Source organism: Somniosus microcephalus, chromosome 10 (genome assembly GCF_052327205.1).
Source record: "Somniosus microcephalus isolate GS21.2 chromosome 10, FLI_Smic_1.0, whole genome shotgun sequence".
NCBI classification, from domain to species: domain Eukaryota; kingdom Metazoa; phylum Chordata; class Chondrichthyes; order Squaliformes; family Somniosidae; genus Somniosus; species Somniosus microcephalus.
Genome location: NC_140996.1, coordinates 232784533 through 232803442, shown reverse-complemented (window position 1 = coordinate 232803442; position 18910 = coordinate 232784533). Strand labels below are relative to the sequence as shown.

Genomic DNA, 18910 nt, shown 5'->3' with positions numbered 1-18910 from the left:
CAACCGGGACAGGCAATAAATTCTGAATGCTTCCCTTCTGTATAATGTGGGTTCTGCTGTGAAACATTCATCAGATGGCTGACTCGTGGGTAGCTGCAGGGCTTAATAAATATGAAAAAAATATATAAGCAATTTCCATACAGCAAATCCCTGAATCTATCTCCGTCATGGGGGCTCCTTACTGCAAGGGCCCAGTGAAAACAATTAACCTTTTGCGGGCAGAGCACTTCATTTAGGAGACTTCAAGCTCCGACCAACTTTTGTTCTGTTTTCACCCATCATTATTTTTTTGCTGGGTTACGGTCACACCAGCACCGGCTGCCCTCTAGTGCCTGCCCTCTCACCACTGCGGAACGCCCCAAAACGCTTTACAGCCAAGGAAGTACTTTTTGAAGTGTAGTCACTGTTGTAATGCAGGAAACACGGCAGCCAAATTGCGCACAGCAAGCTCCCACAAACAGCAATATGATAATGACCAGATAATCGGTTTTAGTGATGTTGATTGACAGATAAATATTGGCCAGAACTCCCCTGCTCTTCTTCGAAATAGTGATTTGGAATCTTTTACGTCCACCTGAGAGAGCAGACGGGGCCTTGGTTTAATGTCTCATCCAAAAGATGGCACCTCCGACAGTGCAGCTCTCCCCGGGAGAGTCAGTCTAGATTTTGTGCTCAAGTCTCTGGAGTGGGACTTAAACCCACGACCTTCTGACTGAGAGACGAGAGCGGTACCCACTGAGCCCCGGCTGACAGGGTCGGTCAGCAGGGCATAGCTGCCAAGATGAGAAATGGGTCCCATGGAAGGGATGAGAGCTGTGTTGATAATGTATTAGTGAGTGGGAGATAGTGATTGAGTGCAAGAACAATTGTGACAGAAACAACCACATGACAGGAAATGGCACTTGGAAGGTCATTAGACAGTTGGACAGATCTGTTCCTCAGAATAAATGTAAGTGAGCGGACTGTAGACACGGCAGTGAGTGTCACTTTAAACGTAGCCCTCAGTCATGCTGTGATGGGGACGGTGAGGATCTGAGGTCAGGTGGGAGATTCACCATCACTCTCACAGCCTGGTGTCAGCAGAGGTCGGGAAGCAGGTTGCCTTGTCCCCTGTGCTCGCTGACCTACATTAGCTCCCGGTGTGGAAACGCCTCATTTAAAAAATTCTCATCCTCACGTTCAAATCCCTCCATGGCCTCGCACCTCCCTATCTCTGTAACCTCCTCCAGCCCTGCAACCCTCCGAGATCTCTGCGCTCCCCCAATTCTGGCCTCTTGTGCATCCCCGATTTTAATCGCTCCACCATTGGCGGCCGTGCCTTCAGCTGCCTGGGCCCCGAGCTCTGGAATTCCCTCCCTAAACCTCTCCGCCTCTCTCTCCTCCTTTAAGACGCTCCTTAAAACCTACCGCTTTGACCAAGCTTTTGGTCACCTGTCCTAATATCTCCTTATGTGGCTCGGTGTCAAATTTTGTCTGATGATTGGGACAATTTACTATGTTAAAGGCACTATATAAATGCAAGTTGTTGTTTCAAGTCCCACTCCAGGGACTTGAGCACATAAAGCTAGGCTGACACTCTCAGTGCAGTACTGAGGGAGTGCTGCACTGTCGGAGGTGCCATCTTTCGGATGAGACGTTAAACCGAGGCCCCATCTGCTCTCTCAGGTGGACGTAAAAGGTCCCACGGCACTATTTTGAAGAAGAGCAGGGGAGTTATCCCTGGTGTCCTGGGGCCAATATTTATCCCTCAACCAACATAACAAAAACAGATGATCTGGTCGTTATCACATTGCTGTTTGTGGGAGCTTGCTGTGCGCAAATTGGCTGCCGTGTTTCCTACATTACAACAGTGACTACACTCCAAAAGTACTTCATTGGCTATAAAGCGCTTTGAGACGTCTGTTGGTTGTGAAAGGCGCTGTATACTGTAGACGCAAGTCTTTCTTCTTTGTGTTACACAGTGAGGGTGAAAAGCTGCAGCTTGCTGAATGACCAGAGGTGCCGCTATTGAGCAACTGCAATGGGACAGAAAGACAAACGAGGGGGATATGAGATGTCAAGGGTCAGAATAGAGCAACAGATAGTTAAACTTACTTAAAAAATCAGTTCCAACATAAATAAGTTTAAAAAAAGTAATACTTCAGAAGGTTAGGGACAAAAAAAGGAACAATTTGCAAAGCTATGGGGAGGGGGGGAATGGGATTAATTGGAGAGCTCGTTCAAAGAGCCGGCACAGGCACGATGGGCCGAATGGCCTCCTTCTGTGCTGCGAGATTCTATGAAAAGAATGTGAAAAGATTTTAAAAGCACAAACTGCTGGAAATGCTCAGCAGGTCAGTCAGCATTTGAAAGGTTAATGGGATGAGGGACCTCACCTCAAACGTTAACCTGTCCTTGTATCTCAGATACAAAATGATCTGCTGGGTATCCAGCATTTAATTCAGTTTTTCTTCACGATTCAAGAAAATCTCTTGCTTATCTGCACTCTTTGAGCCCGTTACTGATGATTCATTCCCGAACAATCTCGGTTCCTGAGTCTGGACATGGCGGTCATCCTGGAATATTACATTTCAAGCTGTGACTGAGACAAGACTTTTCTTCCAGTGTAGCTACAACTAGCGCTCCCTCTACACTGACCCATCAAACACTCCCAGGGCAGGTACAGCACGGGTTAGATACAGAGTAAAGCTCCCTCTACACTGTCCCCATCAAACACTCCCAGGGCAGGTACAACACAGGTTAGATACAGAGTAAAGCTCCCTCTACACTGTCCCATCAAACACTCCCACGGCAGGTACAGCACAGGTTAGATACAGAGTAAAGCTCCCTCTACACTGTCCCATCAAACACTCCCAGGGCAGGTACACCACGGGTTAGATACAGAGTAAAGCTCCCTCTACACTGTCCCATCAAACACTCCCAGGGCAGGTACAGCATGGGTTAGATACAGAGTAAAGCTCCCTCTACACTGTCCCATCAAACACTCCCACGGCAGGTACAGCATGGGTTAGATACAGAGTAAAGCTCCCTCTACACTGTCCCATCAAACACTCCCAGGGCAGGTACAGCACGGGTTAGCTACAGAGTAAAGCTCCCTCTACACTGTCCCATCAAACACTCCCACGGCAGGTACAGCACGGGTTAGATACAGAGTAAAGCTCCCTCTACACTGTCCCATCAAACACTCCCAGGGCAGGTACAGCATGGGTTAGATACAGAGTAAAGCTCTCTCTACACTGTCCCATCAAACACTCCCAGGGCAGGTTACTGACGGGATACCAGGACCTGTGGATCTGAGCAATAGTCAGTGCTGTTAGGTTAGAAAAGTGAGAGTGGAGAGGCCAGCAATGCAGCACATCAGCGGTGAGCATCTTAATTTGGTTTAGTGACAATTCAGATTGACATTGCTGAATTCACTTAGTTACCCGAACAATATCTGTCCTGACACTGCTATCCTCTCCTGCCCAATTGAAGGAACATGTTTCCTTTTCTAATGTGTGCATAGACTTATATAGAATTTACAGCACAGAAACAGACCATTCGGCTCCACACGAAACGGGCTATTCCTCCCACCCCTCGTCATCTCACCCTATCACCATATCCTTCTATTCCTTTCTCCCTCATGTGTTTATCCAGCTTCCCCCTAAATGCATGTTATTTGCCTCAACCACTCCCTGTGGTAGCGAGTTCCACATTCTCACCACTCTCTGGGTAAAGAAGTTTCTCCTGAATTCCCTATTGGATTTATTAGTGTCTATCTTATATTTATGTGGAGAGACTGGAGAAGCTGGGATTGTTCTCTTTAGCGCAGAGAAGGTTAAGGGGAGATTTGATAGGTGTCCAAAATTACGAGGGGTTTTGAGAGAGTAAATAAGGAGAAACTGTTTCCAGTTGCAGGAGGGTCGGCAACCAGAGGACACAGAGTGAAGGTAATTGGCAAAAGAACCAGAGGGGAGATGAGGAGAATGTTTTTACGCGAGTTGTTGTGATCTGGAACGCACTGCCTGAAAGGGCGGTGGAAGCAGATTCAATAACTTTCAAAAGGCAATTGGAGAAATACTTGAAGGGGAAAAACTTGCAGGGCTCTGGGGGGAAAGAGTGAGGGGGGAGTGGGACTAATTGGAGCGCTCTTTCAAAGAGCCGGCACAGGCACGATGGGCCGAATGGCCTCCTCCTGTGCTGAGTGAGTCTATGATTTATGGCCGCCCTAGTAATTGGACTCCCCAGCACAATTGTGGAAACGTCTTCCCTGCGGCCGAAGTATGCAACGGAGATGGGGTTAAAAGCTGGTTCCTTCTTCTGGTTTTTTTTGTAGCGGGCCAGGGCTGTAATCAGAAGAACTTTCGCTGCCAGGCAGCAAATGGCTCGAGCATCATTTCATTTAACAATTACCAATTCCAGATGACCCAAGGAACAGGAAGACCAGCGGGTGCTCCTCATCCGCCCACCCGTTCTCCTTCCTTCGGATGGCTGCATTTAAAAAAAGAGAGAGGAGCGAATGAGAGAGAGAAAAAAAATATAAAATCGATCCTTCACCGCGCCCCCCCCCCGCCCCCTACAATTATCACTAAGTATACACGATGTTACACCGTCTTCATCCCACGCAAGAGACACCAGCAACCATTAGCCCATCGGAGATTTCATTAAGGACCAGGACCCAGGAGGAGCCAAATTGAGTTTGTATGGATCTCGTGAGCCTGCCCTCCCAGTTATGCGGATAAACAGCGCACTGTCTGCCGAGACACGCACTCAGCGTTGCCAAGGAGACGGGATCGACAGCGAGCGCGAGGACAGGGGGAGCGGGGGGGGGGGGGGGAAGAGAAGGAAAGGGCGCACACAGACACACGCACAAAACAGAAAGCCACCCGCCACAACCTTCTAACGTGGAGATTAATAATAAAAAAAATAATAATCCCTTGACATTTGCTTTCTCTGTTTAGTGGAAGAGAAGGACGATTGCGCAAGTTCAGGGTGACTCTATTCCACCCCGACAGACGGCACACACTAAATCCGATTTCGAAAAACCTGAAATGCTTGAATAATAGGGACTTGATTGGATTACTATGATAAATCTATGTCAGTCCTTAATCTTTCCAAATGTACTGGAGAATGGAATCCTTTTTACATTCACTTTCTGTTTTGTGTGTGTCTCGGCCATTTGTAAGGCTTTCTCATGTGAAATTTTACATTTACCTTCACGAATATCTGCAGAAGGGGATCGAAAGGTGGCCCCTTCCTCCGCACAACAGACTGGGGGAGGGAGGGGGGAAACCCCACAAAAACACCTCCGAGGACGTACTTTGTACTCACAGTCAGAAATAAACAATCCCCCCCAACGGCTGGTAGGGTGCATCACCGACTACAGGAGTCAACCCCGTGGCTCAGTGGGCAGCACTCTCGTCTCTCAGGCAGCAGGTCGTGGGTACAAGTCCCACTCCAGAGACTTGAGCACAAAATCCAGGCTGACACTCCCGGTGCAGTACTGAGGGAGCGCCGCACTGTCGGAGGGGCAGTACTGAGGGAGCGCCGCACTGTCGGAGGGGCAGTACTGAGGGAGCGCCGCACTGTCGGAGGGGCAGTACTGAGGGAGCGCCGCACTGTCGGAGGGGCAGTACTGAGGGAGCGCCGCACTGTCGGAGGGGCAGTACTGAGGGAGCGCCGCACTGTCGGAGGGGCAGTACTGAGGGAGCGCCGCACTGTCGGAGGGGCAGTACTGAGGGAGCGCCGCACTGTCGGAGGGGCAGTACTGAGGGAGCGCCGCACTGTCGGAGGGGCAGTACTGAGGGAGCGCCGCACTGTCGGAGGGGCAGTACTGAGGGAGCGCCGCACTGTCGGAGGGGCAGTACTGAGGGAGCGCCGCACTGTCGGAGGGGCAGTACTGAGGGAGCGCTGCACTGTCGGAGGGGCAGTACTGAGGGAGCGCGCACTGTCGGAGGGGCAGTACTGAGGGAGCGCTGCACTGCTGGAGGTGCCTTCAAACCAAGGCTCTGTCTGCCTGTTCAGGAGGTGAATATTGAAAGATCCGAGGCAATATTCAATGAGGAGCAGGGGAGATCTCCTGGTTCCCTGCCCCAAATTCCTCTCTTCCTTCCAAAACCAGATCAACGGATTTGCTGTTTGTGGAATGTTGACCGCCTTGTTTGGCTAGACACCAACAGCGATGGCGCTTCACAAATAATTCATTGTCTACAAAGCACTTAAGGACATAAGAATTAGGAGCAGGATTCAGCCATTTGGCCCCTCGAGCCTGCTCCGCCATTCAATAAGATCATGGCTGATCTTTGACCTCAACTCCACTTCGCCGCCCAATCCCCTTGAGTCCAAAAATCTATCGATCTCGGCCTTGAATATACTCAACGACTGAGCCTCCACAGCCCTCTGGGGCAGAGAATTCCAAAGATTCACCACCCTCTGAGTGAAGAAATTCCTCCTCATCTCAGTCCTAAATGGCCGACCCCTTATCCTGAGACTGTGACCCCTGGTTCTAGACTCTCCAGCCAGGGGGAAACAGCCTCTCAGCATCTACCCTGTCAATCCCCCTCAGAATCTTGTATGTTTCACTGAGATCACCTCTCATTCTTCGAAACTCCAGAGAGTATGGGCTCAATCTCTGGCACAGCTACTGTACTACAGATAGTGTGAAAGGCACTATAACCAATGCAAGTTCCTTTGCTCTTTCTAGTACTTTACATTACAACAGTGACTCCACTTCAAAAGTACTTACTGGGCTGTCAAGAGCTTTGGGACGTCCTGATTACATTGCGTCTATTCGGCCCAACAGGCCCATGCCCCCGGTGTTTGTGCTCCACTCGAGCCTCTCCCCTTCTTCATCTCACCCTCTCAGCATATCCAGCAACAAAAACTTGCATTTATACAACACTTTTAACTTTTGACACCGAGCCACATAAGGAGATATTAGGGCAGATGGCCAAAAGCTTGGTCAAAGAGCTGGGTTTGAAGGAAGGTCATAAAAGGAGGAGAGAGAGGCGAAGAGGTTTAGGGAGGGATTTCCAGAGCTTAGGCCCAGGCGGCTGAGGGCAAGACAGCCAATGGTGGAGCGATTAAAATCAGGGATGGACAAGAGGCCAGAATTGGAGGAGCGCGGAGATCTCGGGGGGTTGTGGGGCTGGAGGAGAGTCCAGATACAGGGAGGGGGCGAGGCCATGGAGGGATTCAAAAACAAGGATGAGAATTTTAGATTCAAAACCCCCAGTGGAATGTGGGGTTCGGGGTTGGGACTGTCACATGAGAAGAGTGGGGGTCTCGGGGCCTGGTGAAACTGTACCCCAGTGAGAGGCAGCACCTTCAGGAGAGGAGGGATAGGGCAAGAAGTAGAACGAGAGAGAACAGCAGCTCTCCACAGCTATCACCCTGTATATAGGAGGAACGACTTGCATTTCTGTAGTGTCTTTCACAACCTCAGGACTTCCCAAAACACTTTACCGCCAATGAAGCACTGTTGTAATTTAGGGAACGTGGCAGCCAATTTGCGCACAGCAAGCTCCCACAAACAGCAATGTGATAATGACCACATCATCTGTTGGCCCCAGGACACCGGGGAGAACTCCTCTGCTCTTCTTCGAAATAGTGAGCCTCGGTTTAACTTTTCATCCGAAAGACGGCACCTCCGACAATGCGGCGCTCCCTCGGTACTGCACCTCCGACAGTGCAGCGCTCCCTCAGTACTGCCCCTCTGACAGTGCAGCGCTCCCTCAGTACTGCCCCTCCGACACTGCGGTGCTCCCTCAGTACTGCCCCTCCGACAGTGCGGCGCTCCCTCAGTACTGCCCCTCTGACAGTGCAGCGCTCCCTCAGTACTGCCCCTCCGACAGTGCAGCGCTCCCTCAGTACTGCCCCTCTTGACAGTGCAGCGCTCCCTCAGTACTGCCCCTCCGACAGTGCGGCGCTCCCTCAGTACTGCGCTCCCTCAGTACTGCCCCTCCGACAGTGCAGCGCTCCCTCAGTAGTGCCCCTCCGACAGTGCGGCGCTCCCTCCGTACTGCCCCTCCGACAGTGCGGCGCTCCCTCAGTACTGCCCCTCCGACAGTGCGGCGCTCCCTCAGTACTGCCCCTCCGACAGTGCGGCGCTCCCTCAGTACTGCCCCTCCGACAGTGCAGCGCTCCCTCAGTACTGCCCCTCCGACAGTGCAGCGCTCCCTCAGTAGTGCCCCTCCGACAGTGCGGCGCTCCCTCAGTACTGCCCTTCCGACAGTGCAGCAGTCCCTCAGTACTGCCCCGCCGACAGTGCTGCGCTCCCTCAGTACTGCCCCTCCGACAGTGCAGCGCTTCCTCAGTACTGCCCCTCCAACAGTGCAGCACTCCCTCAGTACTGCCCCTCCGACAGTGCGGTGCTCCCTCAGTACTGCCCCTCCGACAGTGCAGCGCTCCCTCAGTACTGCCCCTCCGACAGTGCGGCGCTCCCTCAGTACTGCCCCTCCGACAGTGCAGTGCTCCCTCAGTACTGCCCCTCCGACAGTGCGGCGCTCCCTCAGTACTGCCCCTCCGACAGTGCGGTGCTCCCTCAGTACTGCCCCTCCGACAGTGCGGCACTCCCTCAGTACTGCCCCTCCGACAGTGCGGTGCTCCCTCAGTACTGCCCCTCCGACAGTGCGGCACTCCCTCAGTACTGCCCCTCCGACAGTGCGGTGCTCCCTCAGTACTGCCCCTCCGACAGTGCGGCGCTCCCTCCGTTCTCATACTGGGAGTGTCAGCCTGGATTTTGTGCTCAAGTCTCTGGAGTGGGGCTCGGACCCACAACCCTCTGACTGAGAGGCGAGAGCGCTACCCACTGAGCCACGGCTGAACACCTATTGGAAAGGTGTGAGCTTTGAGGTTTGTGAAGCAGGATCGGGTAGCAGGAGGTCACTCCATCGCTGGGACCACTAAAACACATTTGACTTTATTGGTCATCTCCTGGGGTCCGATGAAAGGTTTCAGAGTGTGAAGTTAGCTAGATATTGATTCTCATAAATACAATGTATTACTTTACGAAGATCAATATGAGGGCAGTTGCCAGAAAGCAAGGCAGCAGAAATTGGCTTTCGCCTCTCCTTATTGCGCCAGTAATGGAGCAATTCATTCTAGATCGTCTTACTCCCCGCTATCAAGCCACCGTTACTGTGGAAAGGAATCAAACTCTGCTGGCATGACACGTGAAATCCCAGCAGCTCGGTCAATCCTTAAAGGGATACCTTCAGCTTAACCTCCCTCTACTTCCCCCTTCTCTCTCCTCCACCTTTCCTGGGGCACGTTTTTGCAGCCTTCACCCCTGTAAAGGCGGGCCTGTGCAATCCCCATCCTAACATTGGCCGAGGAATAGAATGGCAGAACTTTACAACAACAGCAACTTGGATTTATATAGCACCTTTAACGTAGTAAAACGTCCCAAGGTGCTTCACAGGAGCGATTATCAAACAAAATTTGACACCGAGCCACAGAAGGAGATATTAGGACAGGTGATCAAAAGCTTGGTCAAAGAGGGAGGTTTTAAGGAGCGTCTTAAAGGAGGAGAGAGAGGCGGAGAGGTTTAGGGAGGGAATTCCAGAGCTTGGGGCCCAGGCGGCTGAAGGCACGGCCACCAATGGTGGAGCGATTAAAATCGGGGATGCTCAAAAGGCTGGAATTAGAGGAGCACAGAGATTTCGGAGGGTTGTGGGGCTGGAGGAGGTTACAGAGATAATGAGGGGGGCGAAGCCGTGGGTGGATTTGAAAACAAGGATGAGAATTTTAAAATCGAGACATTGTTTAACCGGGAGCCAATGTAGGTACAGCACAGAAACAGGCCATTCGGCCCACCTGGTCTATGCTATCATTTATGCTCCACACCAGCCTCTTCCCACCCCTTACGGGTTGGCAACCCGAAACAAGGGGGAATGATATTACAGCACGCATCACGTCCCAAATCATCCTGAAGGACAAACGAGGGCTCGGGTGGGAGACAGAACAGAGTATTGTGCAGTCCGAGTTACGTGCAGACAAAGGGGCCGCTGTGTCTTTAAATGGTCGATACTGGCCTGCTTAAGGCAGAAAGCATATTTCCCCCAAATTTGATTAGGATCCTGCAGCCTCTCCATAAACCCTCCCGTCTAATGTGTGCAGACACCACCTGTGTCAGATTTGTGCCCAGCCCATTCATCAAGCTTCAGCCAATTAGCACAGACCTGATGGTTCGAGCCATTTGCAGCTGGTTCGGGAGGGGGGGGGTGGGGGGCAGGCGGTGGTGGACACTGATTGATGGGGGGGGCTGCACGGGATGGCAAATAAAATAACGAAAAGACAAAAGAAAAGGCAAGTGCTCCCCGGCGATGCTGTGCGAGAGAGGGGCTGGGACAGGGACAGGGACAGGGACGTGTTCACAGGGGGGTTTATCCATGTCACTTCAGGCAGACCTCGTCCGTCATGTGCCCCAGTCAAAATCTTATTAAGTAGAATGTGACCAGGCTGCTTTCATTGTTACTGAAACAATTTGTCCTTGTAAGTAAACACTGGGGTGCGTGATGTTTCTGACCTGACTCCTCGCTGCCATTTAGTTCAAAATCTGAATGACTTAAATTGGAGAGAACAGATGGACTTAAAAGTTCCTTTTAACGTTTTACATAGAATTACACAGCACCGAAACAGGCCATGCGACCCAACAGGTCCATGCCGCTCTTTATGCTCCACACGAGCCTCCTCCCACCTTACTTCATCTCACCCTACCCTTCTATTCCTTTCTCCCTCGTGTGTTTATCCAGCTTCCCCTTAAATGCATCTATACTATTCGCCTCAACCACTCCCTGTGGCAGCGAGTTCCACATTCTCACCACTCTCTGGGTAAAGAAGTTTCTCCTGAGTTCCCTGTTGGATTTATTAGTGGCTATCTTATATTTATCTGGAGAGATTAGAGAAGCTGGGATTGCTCGCTTTCGAGCAGAGAAGGTTAGGGGGAGACTTAACAAAGGTGTTCAAAATTCTGAGGGGTTTTGACAGAGTACATAGGGAGAAACTGTTTACACAGGATGACATGGGATATACGGCCCAGAAACAGGCCATTCGGCCCAACCAGTCCATGCCGGGGTTTATGCTCCACTCGAGCCTCCTCCCGTCTTTCCTCATCTAAATCTATCAGCATAACCTTCTATTCCCTTCTCCCTCATGTGCTTGTCTAGTCTCCCCTTAAATGCATCGATACTATTTGCTTCAACCACTCCCTGTGGTAGCGAGTTCCACATTCTCACCACTCTCTGGGTAAAGAAGTTTCTTCTGAATTCTCTATTGGATTTCTTGGTGACTATCTTATATTGATGGCCTCTAGTTATGCTCTTCCCCACAAGTGGAAACATTCTCTCTGTATCCACTCTATCAAAACCTTTCATGATTTTAAAGACCTCTATTAGGTCACCCCTCAGCTTTTTTTCCAAGGGAAAAGAGACCCAGCCTGTTCATCCTTTCCCGATATGTATACCCTCGCATTTCTGGTATCATCCTTGTAAATCTTCTCTGCACCCTCTCCAGTGCCTCTATATCCTTTTTATAATATGGCGGCCAGAACTGTACGCAGTGCTCCAAGTGTGGTCTAACCAAGGTTCAATACAGGTTTAGCATAACTTCCCTACTTTTCAATTCAATCCCTCGAGAAATAAACCCTAGTGATTGGTTTGCTTTTTTATGGCCTTGTTAACATGTGTCGCAACTTTTAGTGATTTGTGTATTTGTACTCCGAGATCCCTTTGTTCCTGTGCCCCACCTAGACTCGCACCCTCCAAGTGATGTGACCTCCCTATTCTTCCTACCAAAATGTAATACCTCACATTTATCTGTGTTGAACTTCATTTGCCAATTATATGCCCATTCTGCAAGTTTATTAATGTCCTCCTGTAGTTTGTTGCAGTCCTCCTCAGTATTGACTATCCCCCCCCAATTTGGTGTCCTCTGCAAATTTAGACATAGGAGGAAACTGTTTATTAGTGAATCATCATATTTATGGCCCCTAGTTTTGGACTCCCCACAAGTACGGCACTGCAGCAACTCGCCAAGGTTCCTTCGAAAGCACCTCCCAAACCCGCGACCTCCACCATCTAGAAGGACCACCTAGAAGGAAAACAGTGACAGGATCGGACAAAGTCAACATGGATTTACAAAAGGTAAATCGTGCTTGACTAATCTACGGGAATTTTTTGAGGATGTAACTGGTAAAATAGATAAGGGAGAACCAGTGGATGTGGTATATTTGGACTTTCAAAAAGGCTTTCGATAAGGTCCCGCATAAGAGATTAGCGTGTAAAATTAAGGCACATGGGATTGGGGGTAAGGTACTGACTTGGATAGAGAACTGGTTGGCGGACAGAAAGCAAAGAGTTGGAATAAACGGCTCTTTTTCCGAGTGGCAGGCAGTGACTAGTGGGGTACCGCAGGGATCGGTCCTTGGACCCCAGCTATTCACAATATGTATTAATGATCTGGACGAGGGAACTAGAAGTAATATCTCCAAGTTTGCAGGCGACACAAAGCTGGGTGGGCGTGTGTGCTGTGAGGAGGATGTCGTGAAACTCCAGTATGATTTGGACAGGTTGGGTGATTGGGCAAAAGCATGGCAGATGCAATATAATGTGGATAAATGTGAGGTTATCCACTTTGGTGGCAAAAACAGGAAGGCAGATTATCTGAATGGCAATAGATTGGGAGAAGGGGAACTGCAACGAAACCTGGGTGTCCTTGTGCACCAGTCGCTGAAGGTAAGCATGCAGGTGCAGCAGGCGGTTAAGAAGGCAAATGGTATGTTGGCCTTCATAGAGAGAGGGTTTGCGTACAGGAACAAGGATGTCTTGCTGCAGTTATACAGGGCCTTGGTGAGACCACACCTTGAGTATTGTGTGCAGTTTTGGTCGTCTTATCTGAGGAAGGATGTTCTTGCCATGGAGGGAGTTCAGCGAAGATTCACCAGACTGATACCCGGGATGGCAGGAATGACGTATGAGGAGAGATTGGGTCGATTGGGCTTATACTCGCTGGAGTTTAGAAGAATGAGAGGGGATCTCATTGAAACTTATAAAATTCTAACAGGACTAGACAGACTAGATGCAGGAAGGATGTTCCCGATGGTTGGGGAGTCCAGAACCAGGGGTCACAGTCTAAGGATAAGGGGTAAGCCATTTAGGACAGAGATGAGGAGGAATTTCTTCACCCAGAGAGTGGTGAACCTGTGGAATTCTCTACCACATAAGACAGTTGAGGCCAATTCATTAAATATATTCAAGAAGGAGTTGGATATATTTCTTAAGGCTAAAGGGATCAAGGGATATGGAGAGAAGGCAGGGACCGGGTACTGAATTTGGATGATCAGCCATGATCTCATTGAATGGTGGAGCGGGCTCGAGGGGCCGAATGGCCTACTCCTGCTCCTATCTTCTATGTTTCTATGACGAGGGCAGCAGACGCATGGGAACACCACCACCTCCAAATTCCCCTCCAAGTCTCACACCATCCTGACTTGGAAATATATCGGCTGTTCCTTCATCGTCGCTGGGTCAAAATCCTGGAACTCCCTCCCGAACAGCACTGTGGGAGCACCTTCACCACACGGACTGCAGCGGTTCAAGAAGGCGGATCACCACCATCTTCTCAAGCGCACATTCCAGGAATTAAAAATAAATGGAAACATCTTCTCTACGCTTACCCTATTGAACCCATTCTTAATTTTTAAGTCCTCGATGTAAACCTATGTAAAAGCGCATTTGCTGCTCAGCACCTGCCTTTCACCTCTTCGTTTCCTGAAGGTGCTAACTCTTACTGGGGTACGGTTCCAAGGGTTCTGGTCATGCTCAGGTACTTCTTCCAAATGGCCATCGGTCAAACGGTGAATTTCAGTGAGCATCACCGGCAAAACTGATGGGTGTCAGCAGTAGCTCAATGAGTATAGAAACATAGAAACATAGAGATAGGAACAGGAGTAGGCCATTCGGCCCTTCGAGCCTGCTCCGCCATTCAATGAGATCATGGCTGATCTTCGTCTGAGATCTTAGCTGATCTTACCAGTTCAGTACCCCGTCCCCGCCTTTTCTCCGTAACCCTTAATCCCCTTAGCCTTCAGAAATATATCCAATTCTCTCTTGAAAATATTTATTGAATTAGCCTTCACAGCCCTCTGTGGCAGGGAATTCCACAGGCTCACCACTCTTTGAGTGAAGAAATTCTTCCTCATCTCTGTTTTAAATGATTTGCCCGCTATTTTTAGACTGTGGCCCCTGGTTCTGTGCTCCCCTGCCATTGGAAACATTCTCTCTGAATTCAGCCTGTCCAGGCCTGCCATAATTTTATATGTTTCGATGAGATCCCCTCTCAATCTTCTAAACTCCAGTGAGTACAAGCCCAAACTATTCAATCTCTCCTCGTAGGTCATTCCCGCCATTCCAGGTATCAGCCTGGTGAATCGCCGCTGCACTCTTTCCATGGCAAGAACATCCTTCCGCAGATGGGGCGACCAAAACTGTACACAATACTCCAGATGCGGTCTCACCAGCACCTTGTACAGCTGTAGTAAGGTATCCCTATTCCTATACTCGAACCCCCTTGATATGAAGGCCAACATACCATTTGCCTTCTTAATCGCCTGTTGCACCTGCATGCTCTCCTTCAGTGACTGGTGCACAAGAACACCCAGGTCCCTCTGCACTTCCCCATCTCCCAATCTATTGCCATTTAGATAATAATCTACCCTCCTGTTTTTACCCCCAAAGTGGATAACCTCGCATTTATCCACATTATAGTGCATCTGCCACGTATCCGCCCATTCCCCCAACCTGTCCAAATCGCACTGTAGCCTCCTGACATCCTCATCAGAGCCCACCCCTCCTCCTAGTTTAGTGTCGTCAGCGAATTTGGAAATATTGCATCCAATTCCCTGATCCAGATCATTTATATATATTGTGAACAGCTGGGGTCCCAGGACAGATCCTTGCGGCACCCCGCTGGTCACTGCCTGCCACTCCGAAAACGAGCCGTTTATTCCAACTCTCTGTTTTCTATCCGCCAGCCAGTTCTCTATCCACGTTAATACTTTGCCCCCAATCCCATGAGCCTTAATTTTGCATGATAATCTTTTGTGTGGAACCTTATCGAAGGCTTTCTGGAAGTCAAGGTACACCACATCCACTGGCTCTCCCCCATCTATTTTACCAGTTACTTCCTCAAAAAATTCCAGCAGATTAGTCAAACACGATTTACCCTTTGTAAATCCATGTTGACTCTGTCCGATCCTTTCCCCATTTGTCAAGTGCTCCGCTATTTTATCCTTAATAATGGACTCTAGCATTTTGCCCACAACCGATGTAAGGCTTACTGGTCTATAATTCCCTGCTTTCTCTCTACCCCCCTTTTTAAATATTGGGGTAACATTAGCTACCCTCCAATCCACGGGTACTGTTCCCGAGTCAATGGAGTTCCGGAAGATGATCCTTAGAGCATCTGCTATCTCCAGGGCCACCTCCTTAAGTACCCTAGGATGTAGTTTATCAGGCCCCGGGGATTTGTCGGCCTTCAGTCCCCTCAACTTATCCAACACCATATCCCCAGAGATACTAATTTCTGTCAGCTCCTCCCTCTCATTAGTCCCTATGTTTGCCGATATTCCTGGGAGGTTATTTGTGTCCTCCTTTGTGAATACAGAACCAAAGTATGAGTTTAATTGGTCTGCCATTTCCTTATTCTCCATTATATATTCTCCCGAATCGGACTGCAAGGGACCGACTTGGGATTTTACCAGTCTTTTCCTCCTGATATACCGATAAAAGCTTTTGCAGTCTGTCTTTATGTTTGCTGCAAGTTTACTTTCGTATTCTATTTTCCCCTTCCTGATTAATCCCTTTGTCCTCTTTTGCTGTATCCTGTACTGCCCCCAATCTTCCGGTCTGGTGCTTTTTTTTGCCAGTTGATATGCCCTTTTTTTTGATTTTATGCTGTCCCTAATTTCCCTCGTTATCCACGGTTGAGCCACCTTTTTAGGTTTATTTTTATGCCAAACCGGTATAAACATGTTCTGGAATTCTTCCATTCTATCTTTGAATGCTTGCCATTGTCTATCCACTGTCAATCCCCCCAGAAACACCACCCAATCAATCTTACCCAATTCCCGTCTCATACCCTCGTAATTCCCTTTATTTAAGTTCTGGACCTTAGTCTCTGATTCAATTTCCTCACTCTCCATCTCGACTGAGAGCTCGATCATATTATGATCGCTCTGACCCAAGGGGCCTCGTACAAGAAGATTGTTGATAAGTCCCTTCTCATTGCACAATACCCAGTCTAAAATGGCCTGATCTCGAGTCGGCTCCTCGACATATTGGTCCAGATAACCGTCCCAAAAACATTCCAGGAATTCCTCCTCCTCAGAATTTTTACTAATTTGGGTAGTCCAATCAATATGTAAATTAAAGTCACCCATGATGACAGCTGTGCTCTTATCGCACGCTTCTCTAATTTCCCTTTTTATGCCTTCCCTCACCTCCATATTACTATTTGGAGGCCTATATATCACACCCACTAATGTTTTCCTCCCCTTGCTATTTCTCATTTCTACCCATACAGATTCCGTTTCATCCGAGTTGATATCCTTCCTTTCCATTGCATTAATCCCCTCCTTTACCAGCAATGCTACCCCACCTCCCCTACCTTTTTGCCGATCCTTCCTAAATATTGTATATCCCTGGATGTTAAGTTCCCAGCCTTGCCCACCCTGCAGCCACGTTTCTGTAATCCCAATCAAATCATACTTGTTTACCTCTATTTCCACAACTAATTCATCCACCTTGTTCCTAAGATACAAAGCCTTCAGGCTTGCTTTTTTCACACTCTCATTATGAATTAGTTTGGCCCTTTGTGTTTCTCTCCTTTGCTTATTGCTTCTCACCTTTCTACCATCTATTTCTGACTTCATATGACTTCCCTCTTTTCCACTATCTAGGTTCCCATCCCCCTGCCAAATTAGTTTAAATCCTCCCGAACCGCCCTAGAAAATATTACCCCGAGGACATCGGCTCCCTCACAGTTCAGGTGTAGACCGTCCCCTTGGTACAGGTCACTCCTCCCCAAGAACTGGTTCCAATGCCTCAAGAATTTAAATCCCTCTCCCTTGCACCACTGCTCAAGCCACGTATTTAGCTTATCTATCTTACTCTCTCTAAACTTATTAGCTCGTGGCACTGGTAGCAATCCAGAGATTACTACCTTTGAGGTCCTACTTTTCAATTTATCATCTTGCCTCTGAGTCAGGAGGTTGTGGGTTCAAGCCCCCACTCCAGAGACTTGAGCACAAAATCCCAGCTGACACTCCCAGTGCAGTACTGAGGGAGCGCCGCACTGTCGGAGGGGCAGTACTGAGGGAGCGCCGCACTGTCGGAGGGGCAGTACTGAGGGAGCGCTGCACTGTCGGAGGGGCAGTACTGAGGGAGCGACGCACTGTCGGAGGGGCAGTACCGAGGGAGCGCTGCACTGTCGGAGGGGCAGTACTAAGGGAGCGCCGCACTGTCGGAGGGGACAGTACTGAGGGAGCGACGCACTGTTGGAGGGGCAGTACTGAGGGAGCGCTGCACTGTCGGAGGGGCAGTGCTGAGGGAGCGCCGCACTGTCGGAGGGGCAGTACTGAGGGAGCGCCGCACTGTCGGAGAGGCAGTACTGAAGGAGCGCCGCACTGTTGGAGGGGCAGTACTAAGGGAGAGCCGTACTGTCGGAGGGGACAGTACTGAGGGAGCGACGCACTGTTGGAGGGGCCATCTTTTGGATGAGTCGCTAAACCGAGGCACTGTTCGCCCTTTCGGGTGGATGTAAAAGATCCCATGGCACTATTTTGAAGAGGAGCAGGGCAGTTCTCCCCGGTGTCCTACACCAGACTATCTCATTGCTGTTTGTGGGAGCTTGCTGTGCGCAAATTGGTTGCCGCATTTCCTACATTACAACAGTGACTGCACTTCACAAATACTTCGTTGGCTGTAAAGAGCTTTGGGACGTCCAAGGGTTGTGAAAGGCGCTGTAGAAATGCGAGTCTGTCTTTTCTTTTGCAGCCATTGAGAAGCAGAACTGCCGAATCTGGTGTCAGTTCACAAGGCCTGGAGCAGAGAGAGCATCAGCTGATCCTGAACAAAGTTGTTCAAGGTGTGGTTGACGACGGGAGAAGCAGATTTTTGTAACGCAATGCCAGTTCATGTCACATGCAGCGCACTGGGTGCCCTTGCACTACTGACCTCTGTAGTGACAGTGATAGACACAGACAGACAGACGCAGCTCCGTAACCAGTCCTTTCAGGCCTCAGTGTTACATACAGATGGGCAGCTCAGTAACAGTTCTCTTAGGCCTCACCATTAATCATAGAAGTTTACGGCACAGAAGGAGGCCATTCGGCCCATCGTATCCGTGCCGGCCGAAAAAGAGCCTAACCCAGTCTAATCCCACTTTCCAGCACTTGGTCCGTAGCCCTGTAGGTTACGGCACTTCAATTACTTTTTAAATGTGATGAGTGTTTCTGCCTCTACCACCCTTTCAGGCAGTGAGTTCCAGACCCCCACCACCCTCTGGGTGAAAACAGTTCTCCTCAACTCCCCTCTAAACCTCCGACCAATTACTTTAAATCTGTGCCCCCTGGTTATCGATCTCGCTGCTAAGGGAAATAGGTCCTTCCTATCCACTCTATCTAGGCCCCTCATAATTTTATACACCTCAATTAAGCCTCCCCTCAGCCTCCTCAGTTCCAATCTTTCCTCATAGCTAAAATTCTCCCGTCTTGACAACATCCTCGTAAATCTCCTCTGCACCCTTTCTAATGCAATCACATCCTTCCTGTAATGTGGTGACCAGAACTGCACGCAGTATTCAAGCTGTGGCCTAATGACAGTGATACAGACAGAGACAGACAGACAGACAGGGGCAGCTCCGCACCGAGTCA

General features: G+C 49.6%; 1 protein-coding gene across 1 annotated transcript in view; it reads right to left on the bottom strand.

Moving 5' to 3' along the window:
- Window positions 1–18910, bottom strand: part of clpb (ClpB family mitochondrial disaggregase) — a 136465-nt gene that overhangs the window by 33014 nt on the left and 84541 nt on the right. The window contains exon 8 of the mRNA XM_085999763.1: window positions 4393–4470. Coding sequence (XP_085855889.1) covers window positions 4393–4470 — 78 coding nt within the window. The remainder of the gene's footprint in view (window positions 1–4392; window positions 4471–18910) is intronic.